At 34.0% G+C, this 12,893-nt stretch overlaps 1 protein-coding gene across 1 annotated transcript; it reads left to right on the top strand.

The window, feature by feature from the left end:
* The first annotated feature begins 10,410 nt into the window (after positions 1–10,410).
* On the top strand, positions 10,411–12,191 carry LOC110649925 (3-ketoacyl-CoA synthase 3-like). The gene has a single exon (XM_021804672.2). It carries the CDS (start codon positions 10,522–10,524, stop codon positions 11,917–11,919), a length of 1,398 nt encoding a protein of 465 aa, XP_021660364.1. The 5' UTR covers positions 10,411–10,521; the 3' UTR covers positions 11,920–12,191.
* Positions 12,192–12,893: the final 702 nt, after the last annotated feature.

Genomic DNA, 12,893 nt, shown 5'->3' with positions numbered 1-12,893 from the left:
CTTTTTGTTCGATGAATGGTTGTGATCGGAAAATTTCTAAATTATTTAAACACTTGATTGTCTGAGTAATCTGAAAGTGATTATTAACCTAAGTGTGAGAGATCGGAAAACACAATGAGCATGAGATCGGTAGGGAACCAACACTAAACGGGACTTGACTAAAATTAGAAATTTGGCTTGAACATTTAAGATCGGGATTATCATTAAACCGGAACGGAACCTTTGATTATTCTTAAACTTTTAAAAGGGAGATCGGCAACCAAGATGGTAACAAAGATCTAGTGTCAGTTCAATTTCGTTTGTCAACAGAGATCAGGAATATACTTGACTGGTCAGGAGATTCGACAATGGGTTTGAGAGATCGGTGAGTGATTTAATAGATCGGTAAGGCTTTAACTGATGTGAGGACATAGCATTGATTCAATTCCATGTGAGGAGAGATCGGAAATGTGGTTATCTAGCACAGAGAGATTTAGTACTGGGGATCGGTTTCAAAGTTTATTAATTCTGGAGATCGGCCAAAATATGGTGTCTACACATAGTGCAAATATGAAAATAGTATCAAACTCAAACCACTTATATACAAGATAACCGTGTTATCTAAGGTCAAGAAATTATATACAATATTATGATCTAGATAACTTTGTATTGATAAGAGTAAACTCCATGCACAAGTCATCTTGTGTCACTAGTTCAGCCTACTTATCTTATAAGTGCCTGCCATATTTGTCTTATGGCATGAGGCTTACCATTTCATCCCATTAGTATCACATACTAATCCACGGACACAAACATAAGTGACAATCTTTCCGGATAAGTCATGCTCAATGAAGTATTCTAGATTGTGAACAAAATTTATAATGCTTATACTAGAATATTCTGTCACTCATATTCTTAACAACTTAAGAATAAAACATCTAACAAGTCATTAAAAGACATTTCTTCATAACATTCAAACCATTCAAATATAAGAGAAATAAATCTTTTGCCACTAAATGGGAATAAATGTTTAACACAAAGGCATTGCTCTAGGGTATACTACTAACATCATCATTATAGGAAAGGGCATTAAAAGAACTAACTGAAATATACTCAGGTTTAGGAAGACCCTAGCAAATATCAAAACTGTGACAAAAAGAATTTTCCTTACCACCTCCTTCTATATTAACCCCCTTCCTCTATTTATTTCTAAAGTTTATGTCACTTGTAAATTTTCCAAACTCATGCGAATTTACCTTAGTGTGCTCCTTGTTAACATCAAAGAAAGCCTCCTTGTTGACACGATGAAAAGGTTCAGCATGCTCTTTTGTGTAATGCCGCTTAGGTTGCTCTCTATTGTATCTAGAGACCAAGGCCCTGACTTTGTAAGTCCCCAACCAAAGTGTATTCAAATATCTGAAAAATGCAATTAAGTTGGAAGAGTCTTATAGATGTATAATATAGAAGTATCTTTGCCTATTAATGAGCTTATTTAGTATGTAAATATCCAGGATAGACCATATGATGAACAATTGTTTAAAAGACTCAACATTCCAATTTGGGTGGGGGGAAGTTTTCAAAATATATGGACGGTTTTTGCTTATTGTTGTTGAGATGGTAATCATGAAAATGATGTTGTGTTAAGTTTGTGGGAAAAGATAGAAGGTATAGGGGATGAGAACCGGGAGGAAGAGGGTGAGAGTTCCTCATTAAGATACCTTTATATTACACAGAAAACTTAATTGTTCTTTGTGCACGGGCCAATTATGTTTTAGTAAGCCTAAGTCTTGTATACTGCAATTTTTCAAATAATGCTATTCTTGGAGATCTTAGTTGCCTCCTTGCTTAAGTTACTTAAATCAAAGTGGAAACCCAATTCTTTGCCTACGAGAGAGCATAAACAACCTCATTATGCTTCAGTCCCTAGTGTTAGATTAGTAGGTAAACATCCAACCACTTTGTGAGCTTCCAACAAGTTTAAACTCTTTAAAGGCAGAAGACTAAATATCTGTAACACCCCTAATTTTTAAATTTATTATTTTTGGGTAAATATTGATATTTTATTTTAATTAAATTTTGGGAAATTATTTGAGATTTTTTGGGTTTTAGAAATCGGGTTCGATTTTCCGAAAATATAAAACTTTGATGATTTTTAAAAATTAATTTAAAGACCACGTGGCAAAACTAAAAATATATTTGGAGTCTACGAATTTTTCTGAGTTTTCTAGAAATTTTTTGAAATTTTTGGGCCTCGTTTTCGATCCCAAGGCAGAAAAAAAAATTAAAAACTTTGTATCTTGAATCGAACCGGTCGAATCGAACCGGTCGAATCGGACTAGCCTTTCTTTTCTTCTTCTCCTCTTCCCCACGCGTCCCGACCATCCTTCCTCTCTCTCCCATTCTCAGGCCGCGCCGCCGCCACCCAGCCCTCCCCACCTCGTCGGCGCACCACCCCAGCCTCCCCCCATCGCCGGTCGCCGCCTAGAATGCCTAGAAAACATGCGCGAAGCCGCGCGACGCAAAGCTCGCCGTTTTGGCTTCCCGATCAAAATCCGACCGATTCGGCCATCGATTGGGTAGGGTCTTGTGTTAAATACCATCTACACCTCGAGAGCTTTCCATAGACACCAAGAACACCAAAATCCATCAAGCGGTTTGTCCAATTTTTGTTCGGAAAGTTTTAGCTCATTTTGATTTTTGGGCTAAATTTTTCGCAAACCGTGAACCCCACGAGAAAATCGAGAGTACCAGAGCGCTCCACTTGTCGAGAGCTTCGCGGTAATATAAATTTCAAAATTTTTCGACACCGTTTTTTGGTAGGTCCCACGAAACTTCGTAGTATTTTTTCGAGCATTAAATGAGCTTAGAAAATTTCATAAAATTTATGTACTAACCCCCATGTTGTGGGCTTCGTGTAGCTATCTTCAATTCACAAAAATTCGACAGTTGTCCGGGTTTGTGAATTTCCGGCTAGACAGACAGGCTATCAAAAAATTCTAGGAATTAGATCGAGATTTTGGCTACCCAACCATTTTCAGACGTCCCGAGTGCGTCCCTAGAGTCGAAATCAACATAGGTAAATCCGAACCTTGCTTTTTCGTAATTTTCTAGTGCTTACATGGGATTAAAAATTCATAAAATATTCGTGGTAGCTCAGAAAATTATGATTCTTTTTGCATTAGCCTAGTAATATTGCTAAGGCCCGCGGGGCAAAGTTTTAGAATTTTTAGAGTTTAGTTGGGTGGTTTTTGCAAAAAGGGTCAATTATAAGGATTAAACTGTAATTTTACATATTGTGATTGATGACTGTTTGAATGGGCCCAGGAGGGGCTGTGTGATATGATTGAGTTGTGGGTGAATGGTTGCTGGATATAGAAGTGTGTTTTAAATCCATTTGCAGGTTGGGTAAGTCCTAGGTATAGGGGAGACTCTGCCAGATTTTCGGCACGACTTAGGACGTCTTTGATCTTTTTCTTAGTTTGTATTGACTCAAATTTATTAAATAATTATAATAAAATTGTCAGGTGAGTCGGGACAGCCTTCTTCCTCCGCCCAGCCACCACAGTGACTGCTGTCAAGTCTGTGAGTAAAATATTAATTTTAATTATAATTTCGATATTATTATTTGTTTAAGCATGCCCATGCATCACTTATATGTATATATCTATGTAGTTAAACTCTAGGCACGTTTTATGTTGCAGTCATAACTGTTAAAGTGCCATGGATGTTGTTGTGGTAATTTGGAGCAGTGTGCGTGCGTTGGCGTGCGTGTGATGTGGCGTTGACTATGGATAGGACGAGTAGACACAGCTTGAGATCTTCGCTGGGATCCGATCCTTCGGGGTAGACACAGCTTGAGTTCTTCGCTGGGACCCCAATTTGGTTATTTAAGTGGAAGTTCGAGCTGAGTTCTTCGCTGGCACAGGTTGGATTAAGAGAGTTGTATAGGGGATCAGCTCCCATATATGTATTGTTTGACATTATCGGGTGTGTGAGTGCTCCAAATTACCTTTTTGCTGTGATGTGAAAATATTCCTGATGTTGCATTTCACTCTACAGAGTGCATTAGCTTTAGATAGTTATAGAAATTATGGTTAAAATTGATATTTTAATCTTTAAGTCGAACGCTCACTCCTGTTCAATATTTTTTCAGGCCACAGGAGGATATTTTTGAGGTTAACCTGCTTTTCTCTCTCGCATGTCGTTTATTAATGTTTGTATAAACCTGTTAACTCTTAGAACTTTCGCATGTGTTAGAAATATTTATTTGAATTGGGTTTGTAATATAAATTGTCATTTTGGACCTGTAAACTTATTATTTTATACATGTTTGTTGGACTGGATGAGGGAGCTGAGCTCCCATTTATTTTTATGTTGTTATGAGTATGTGGAGGGTGAGCTGAGCTCCCCAATTGATTATATATTGTGTTTACAAGTCGGGTGAGTTAAAAACTCGCCGTTGAAAGGTCCATTTGTTGGACGGACTCTGTCCGGATTAATTCTTGAAATTGGGCCCAAATGGGCCTTAGAGTTGGGTTAATGAATAGTTAGGCTTACTACGGCCTCGGGGCTTTAGGTCGCCCAGGTCCTAGTGCCAGTCCGGCCTATAGGTTGGGTCGTGACAATATCATTAGAAAGGATTATGAATCTACCAAACTTGTTGATATCACTAAACTTGGAAATTTTTCATTGTGAAAAGCTAGTTGAGGTTCAAGGTTTATTCAAATTAGAACCACTAGGAATAAATTAAATTGTTTAATGATATTTTCGTTGGCTTTTTAATTTGTGGTTTTTTCTTCTATGGATTTTTTTTCTTGACAAAAGGCCTATTTAGACCCTTAAAGTTATGCTAAATAGTCACATAAGTCCTCAAAGTATTTCGGGGTCTAAATAAACCCTTTAAGTTTCAAAAAAGATCAAACAAGTCCTTCAAATATTAAAAATTTATCAAATTAGCCCTTTTACTATTTTGGAACAAATAAGTCCTTTAAAAATAGATAAAAAAAGATTGAACTATAATTTGCCTCTAATATAAATCCAACCAAGGTCATGCACAAAGATTTTCTAGTCCATAGGGTCCTCATCAATAATTCCACATATCTAATTTGCAACATTCTGGTAAGTATCTGCTGTATTATAGAGTAAATTAATAAGTTGTTCTTTGTCAAATGATTCAAGAAATTTCTTTATGAGTTCAAGAAAATTTTGTAGATAAGCTTTTTGAATCATTCTATAAATAACAAACTATCAATCTGCTCCAAGATACAACAGATTTTCACCAAGATGTTGCAAATTACATAAGCAAAATTGCTGATGAGATTCTGTGTACTAAAAGATTTTCATTCACGGCCTTGGTTGGATTTATATTAGAGGCAAATTATAGTTCATTTCTTTTAATCTATTTTTAAAAGTTAAATAGCTTATTTGTCCATAAAATGGTAAAAAGACTTATTTGATCTATTTTTAATATTTGAAGGGCTTGTTTGATCTTTTTTAAAATTTGAAGGGTTTCTTTGGACTCTGAAATACTTTAAGGATATATATGACTATTGGCCATATTTTAAGGGTCAAAATAGACTTTTTGCATTTTTTTTTAAATTCTGGTTACAATTTTTTAAAGTATTGCAATTTTCAGGTTTAGTTTAAAAATAGTGTAAGAGGGGAGAGTGATAAGTGTATTATTTATTAATTTTACTCCCATCATATTTAATATTTCTAGTGTATTTTTATGCCTAATTCAGTTGATTAAAGTATAATTATCAATTAGGCATATTTTTAGATAGTTGTTGGAATAATTGTATTAAATGGAGAAATTTTCAGCATTTGACATTTGCTGTATTTTTCAAGTGTTTCTAAAGTTGTGGGTCTCCAAATCCAATGATGTTTAATTCATTGAAAAGCTAAGTCAGAGCACTACAAATGGCAAAGAGGGACCAAAGCCCAAATCAGTCTCCAAGGTTGTCAAAATGAGCTATGGATCTATTACAAAAGCCCACGCTTGATGTGTTACAACTAGTCTTGAGATTTATTTTATATATGGAGCTCTGGAGGTCCAAATGAAGCAAACCCAGGCCCAATTGAACCTTAAGAGCCACCTCTACAATTGTTGTGAAGGGCTGGAAGCGAGACAAGGCCATTTTAATTGTCAAAAATGGCAATGAAGTCTTCATTATGGGCTGGATACTCTATCAGAACTAGTTTCGGTTTTTGACTCATAACTTGGGCTGTAAACCTCCGATTTGGGCAAATGAGTACCCGTTGAAAAGCTAAGAAGTAGGGTTACAACTTTCCTAAAGAAGTTAGAGATAGAATCACAAGAGAAGTTGCTGAAAATTGACCGTGATTGCAGAGTAAAGAATCTGTCTTTTTGAATTTCGAAAATTTTCTAAGTTTGGTTCTTATCTTTGGGATTAGATTGAAGTTTGTTGACAAGTTAGAAAATTTTCTAAGTTTGGTTCTTATCTTTGGGATTAGATGGAAGTAAATGCAATATAGAAATTCGTATATTGACAAGTTAGTTTCCCGTTAATGTTGTTGGGCGATGAAATAGATCCCTTACCAATGGATGTTAATCCTCACAAAGGAATGGCATTTTCAAACTATTCTTACTCATTATACATCTTAAATTAGTTGATTTAGGGGTGTGCAATCCATCGGTTTGGTTTTGAATCAAATCGAAAACGAAAAACTAAACTGCATTTTATGACGAAATGAATCAAATATAAGAACCAAACCGAAATGTATTGGTTGAATTTAGTTCTTCAATTCTGATTTAAAAACAAACATCAGACACTCTTCCATTTCATCCAAACAAAATATAGGGATAAAATCAAGATAAACACATCATACAATCAAAAGATAAATATAAAATATCAACAACAAACACTTCCATTTTTTCTCTATCAATTCCAATAATCAACAATCAATCAAAATAGATCCTTGAAATTAATAATTTCAAAATAGAACAAAACTTAGAACAAAATGGAGTTTATAGGGTGGAGAACTGTGGCATAGTGAGCGATGTGGTGAGGCAGCTGGCACAACAACAATAGGTTCATTATGTTCGTTACATGAGGCAATGAGGTATTGCAAGGGATAGAGCGAAGGACGAAACAAACAGCGATGGTCCCTCTCAGCATTGCCCTTCCTCACTTGGTTCATAGGCCACCATGGGTAAGAAAATAAGGCAGTTCATAGTCATTTATAGGAAGCCTTCAAATGGGTAACGATGGGAATGGAAGAACGACGAGAAGAAGGAAATCATCAAATCAGCAAGAAGACTTTTAGTCTTATGTTTCGGATTTAACGATGAGAAGAAGAAGAAAAAGAAGAAGAAGAAGAAGGGTTGTGATTGCTGGAAACTCTCTTAGATTAGGTTAACGTTGAATATGTTATATAAAAACCCCAACAAAAAACGACAACACTTTCAGTATTTGTTAAAATCGATTCGGTTTGATTAGTATAGTTTTTCACTAAAATAACAGAACCAAACTAAATAATCACAGTTTAAAAAAAAATCTATAACTGAAACTGAATTGAATTATTAAAAGTCAAATTGGAAAACCAAATTCAAACAGTTAAATTCGATTAATCAGTTTTAACCAATCCATGTTCACCCTATTTAATTAGCTCTTCTTTGGAGGCGAAATGTACACTGTTAATTGTTTCAACTAATAATTGGTCTCCTTATTTAATTCTCATGAGTGATACATAAGTTGATTCATTAATTAGAAGACAAATGAACCATATGTAGGGAACGATACATCTATGGCTATGGCCCATTTGCCTCTTAGCACTCCAAAATGTCCAGTGATTCAAATTCAAAGTCCTCATTACAATTTTTCCTATACAGTTAAGTATCATGGAAACTCAAATTTAAAATCTCACAATTTTGGAGACGACTCCAATATTACTAAATTGATACTCATTCTTTACAAGTACTTTTATTGTTTTTATTATTAAGTAGAGAATTAAGAGATTAAGAATTCGAACCCGAGTTCACCAAGTGAGTTAGGATTCGAACCTGAGTTCACCAAGTGAGTTGTATGCCTTTAATTGCTGAATCAAGTCAGGTTAGATAAAATATAAAATTTTATAATTTTAAAATAATTGTGATACTATTAAATTAAAATTAATTAATAAAACATTACAAATTTTAATCACCAGAGAACTACTTAATTTTAATATTCATAAATTGATTTTAAATTATTTTTAACTGTAAGCATCTAAAAAAATTAATAACTTTCTAAACAATAAATTTTAATTTAATAATATTAAAATTATTTTTAAAATGAGAAGATTAAGTGTTTGAATTTTAATTAAAATTTAATAAAAAAAATATATTGACTTCCAGCATTTCCGAGGGGACAAGATCGGAGAGATGTGTATCTTTCCTTGACACTTACAATCACAAAAGCTTAACCGAAACTCGATGGTTTGGGCCCAATCTTGACTAGTGACTACGTACAATAAGCCAATTCTACGTCTATAACCTTATTATTATTATTATTATTATGTACGTTTTGAGCAAGTCAAGCATACACGCCCACAGGCAAAACTTCACCTAACAATTACGCCATATTAATTGATCAAACAAAGTCAAGCTAATAAGAACCCAAGTTGCCAAGTCCAACCTAAAAATTTCTCTAACAATTTTATTTTTAATGTTTGACATGATCAAATTATTTTAATGGACACTCTCTTATTTTATCTTCAATGAGTACTATTTATATCAAACATTAATCTTAATATTTGTATATCTATCACACTCATCTCGTAAATATATTGTGTTTTAGATTTCTAACATTTGCTATCATATAACATAATTAACATAATCATAATTCTATAGAACTTATCTTTTACTTGTCAGATATTTTAAGACCACATAACACATATGTCGTACTCGTCTATTTCATCAATCTTGTTTCGATTCTATGCATTATATATCCAAATTCATTACTTTGTTCTTTTAGATGATAAAACTTAAATAATTCAATTGGTTGCATTTTGGTTCCAAAACTCTATCCAATCAACCTTCCCCTCTATTTTTTTTTAATAAGAACTAGATTCACAATGCTCATGTCTTCCTTATATTTAGTCCTTTAACTTTTAATAGACACGCACATATATATTGAACATAATTAGATGTGTATGACATATATCTAGCAAGTTTAAAGCAAGTATAAGTATTGAGAGAGAGAGAGAGAGAGAGAGAGAGAAAGAGAGAGAGAGGGGGGGGGGGGGGGTATTTATAGCTTGTTAATTAAATAAGCTAAGTTTGTTTAACATTGAAATTGACTTTCTAATATTTGGAAAATAGTAATTTTTAGCCTAAGTCTTGTTCATCATGGATCCAAAATATAAATATACGAGGCCTATGTATTTAATTGATAAGTGAATCCCACCATACATCTTATATGTTAGATATATAGTAGATTAGGTGTAGGCAAGAAAAATTCTTGGAAAACATTAAATATATGTATACACATTCTTGCAAGTTGGAGCCATCTTTAGGTTCCTTTTTGGATTGAGATCTTGTCTTGTTCAAGGATAAGCTTCTGACTTAAGGCCATTTGATCACATTACTTGCAATTCCTGATTATACATATCGTGAATCTTCCCTTTCTATCTACCACCTTGTGTCTCTCTTAAATGTGCGTAACATACATTGGGTAAGCTGCTAACTGTGAACCATAATGCCATTTAAGCGCATAGTGAAAATTTGATACGAAGAAGGGAGAAGCTCCAGCTGACCAAAACTGTAGATAAACGAAAAAAATGCATAAGCTAATTAATAATTTTGATAGACTTTAATTGGGTTTGGGTGCGTAGAAAGAAGGAGGCAGAAAAGCATTGAGGAAAAAAAAGAAATATTGTTTCTTTTGCTTTATGTCTCACATGCCTAAGTTTAATTTTTAATGGCAAAATATTAAATTAGTCTCTTTACTTTGAGTCGAGGTCTAAAATTAAGTTTTAATTAAAAAAATTTATATATATTTTAATTAAAGTCAAATAATTTTTAAATATTAAAAATAATGTATTATTTTTAATTAAAACAAAAATTAAAAATTATTTAATATTAAAATTATTATTTTTAATATTTTAAAATTAAAAAATAATATTTTAATTATTTTAAAAAATAATATATTTAGCCTTAATTAGAAAATTATGTACTTATTTAATCTAAAATTTGATTTCAAACTTATTTCACCATTTGAGCTTATTCCATCTCTTTTCCAATTGTTAATAAAGACTGGTACGAAAAGTTACACACAAATCAGTTTGGTGGGAGTTGAGCGATGGAAATATTTCTTGAGCATATTCACACGTACATTATACAACTCACTGTCCCATACCACACAAGCCCCAACACCCCGCCCTCCCCCGCCCACCCCACCCCCCTATAAATCTTTCATTTTGATGACTTGATTCCTATCTAAGTTGTACTCCTACACAAACATAAACACACAATTTCGCCTTTGTCTCTCTTTCTCCTTTCTATTTCTCCTATAGCTATTTTCTTCTTTCTTTCTTTCTTTTCTAATGGATGTGCTCGTGCCAGTGTATGCATTCTTGATCTTGTATCCCCTATTCTTGCTGTGGAGGTGGGTCGATGCCAAAAGAGACCAAGAATGTTACATACTAGACTATGAGTGCTACAAACCAAGCGATGATAGAAAACTTGACACTGAGTTTTGTGGGGAGGTGATTAAGAGGAACAGGCATCTTGGTCTCCATGAGTACAAGTTTCTCCTGAAAGCCATTGTGAACTCCGGTATTGGAGAACATACCTACGGTCCGAGGATGGTGTTCGACGGCCGAGAAGAAAACCCTACCTATGAAGATGGAATCTTGGAGATGGAAGAGTTCTTTAAAGATAGCATTGAAAAGGTGTTGACCAGGTCTGGCGTCTCTCCTCAAGAAATCGATGTTCTTGTGGTTAATGTGTCGATGCTTGCTGGGATGCCGTCAGTATCAGCTAGAATCATAAATCACTACAAATTGAGGGATGATATTAAGGTATATAACATCACTGGAATGGGTTGTAGTGCCAGCGTTATATCTATCGACATTGTTCAAAATATTTTCAAAACTCAAAAGAATTTATATGCGCTTGTCATCACCTCAGAGTCTTTGAGTGCCAATTGGTACTCTGGGAATGAAAGATCGATGATTCTTGCAAATTGTTTGTTCCGTGTTGGTGGGAGTGCAATTCTTTTGACCAACAAAAGGGCATTAAAGCACCGAACCATGTTCAAACTGAAGTGTCTATTGAGGACGCACCACGGGGCTAGAGATGAATCTTATTATTGTTGCGTCCAAAAAGAGGACGATCGAGGTCACGTTGGGTTTCACCTAGACAAGACTCTCCCAATGGCAGCTACAAGAGCTTTGGTGGACAACCTTAGGGAAATATCCCCTAGGATCTTGCCCATAAGAGAATTAGTCAGATTCATGATAGTTTCCTTCTTCAAAAAATGGAGTCAGAGTTCCGGCAGCAAAGGAGGAGGAGGAGGGACTACTAATAGAGCATTGATCAACTTCAAGACTGGAGTTGATCACTTCTGCATCCACACTGGTGGGAAAGCTGTAATAGATGGAATTGGAGTGAATCTTGATCTATCTGAGTATGATTTGGAACCAGCAAGAATGACTCTACATAGGTTTGGGAACACATCAGCTAGCAGTCTTTGGTATGTGCTGGGGTACATGGAAGCCAAGAAGAGGTTAAATAAAGGAGATAGAATTTTGATGTTGAGTTTTGGTGCTGGCTTTAAATGCAATAGCTGTTTGTGGGAGGTGATGAGAGACTTGGGAGATGGTAATGTCTGGAGGGATTGCATTGATGACTACCCTCCTAAGACATTAGCTAACCCATTCATGGAGAAATATGGATGGATAAATGATGAAGATCCGAATACTTTTGTTGTTCCTCGTTAAGGGAAGAACAAGGTGATCAGGATTAAAGCCACACAGTAAATCCCAGTAGTCCGTCGGCTCTTCCGAATCCTGAGATGGGATATCTTAACTTTTTTATTAAAAAAAAAAAATTTCATTTCTTATCAGATAATCTTATTATTAATAATTTGTTCACTATTTTACAAGTTGCTGTTATTATTATTATTGTGGATTTCTTAACCCAATAACGTATATGCAGTTTCCAATATGATGAGAAGTTTGCTGTCCTTTTGGAGGGCTGTAATTTTCTTTTACTATTTATCCCCTTTTTCATTTTCTTTTGTTTCCACAGATTGATAATGTGGTATTATGGTTTTTTTTTTCAACATTTTCAGAAAATAGAAGTCTTCTCGTCTTGTGTACGTCTCTCTCTTTCTCTGATGCAGTGGCGAAACCAGAATTTTTAGTCAAGGGACGAAAATTTGCATCTTCTTATATTTATAAAATATTTTAAGATATATTTTATTTATAAAATATTAACTCATTAGTAATAAATAAATATATATTTTTAATAAAATATAATTGTGTGAACATTTTATATGTGAAACTTTGTCTTGAAATGAAATGTATTATGTCATTTTATTATAGCCTAATAAAAATTGATAAAAATACTCATTCACTAATTATAAGTAATTGTTAAATGTAATAATCTCATTAAAAGATTTTGAAGTTATTTTTTAATAAATAATTAAATAATTATAAGATTTTTAATATATTCTAGATCAAATTTTTAGTACTCTCATATGTTAATTTTTTATAGATTAGAAAAAAAAAATCAATAGGACATTAAATAATTATAAGACATTGCTCACACTCTGATCCCCCAACACATGCAGTTGTACTTGCTTATGTTTCGAAGCATAATATTTAAGAGCACACCAATTGCAGGAGCAATGAAGGCTCAAAAGAGATGGGTACTTTTTGGAACTTTTAATTTGTTGACCTTGTAAAAGGAA

Source organism: Hevea brasiliensis, chromosome 1, assembly GCF_030052815.1.
Source record: "Hevea brasiliensis isolate MT/VB/25A 57/8 chromosome 1, ASM3005281v1, whole genome shotgun sequence".
Classification (NCBI taxonomy): Eukaryota; Viridiplantae; Streptophyta; class Magnoliopsida; order Malpighiales; family Euphorbiaceae; genus Hevea; species Hevea brasiliensis.
Note: the sequence above shows the minus strand (reverse complement) of the source record. Positions and strands in the feature narration are given on the sequence as shown.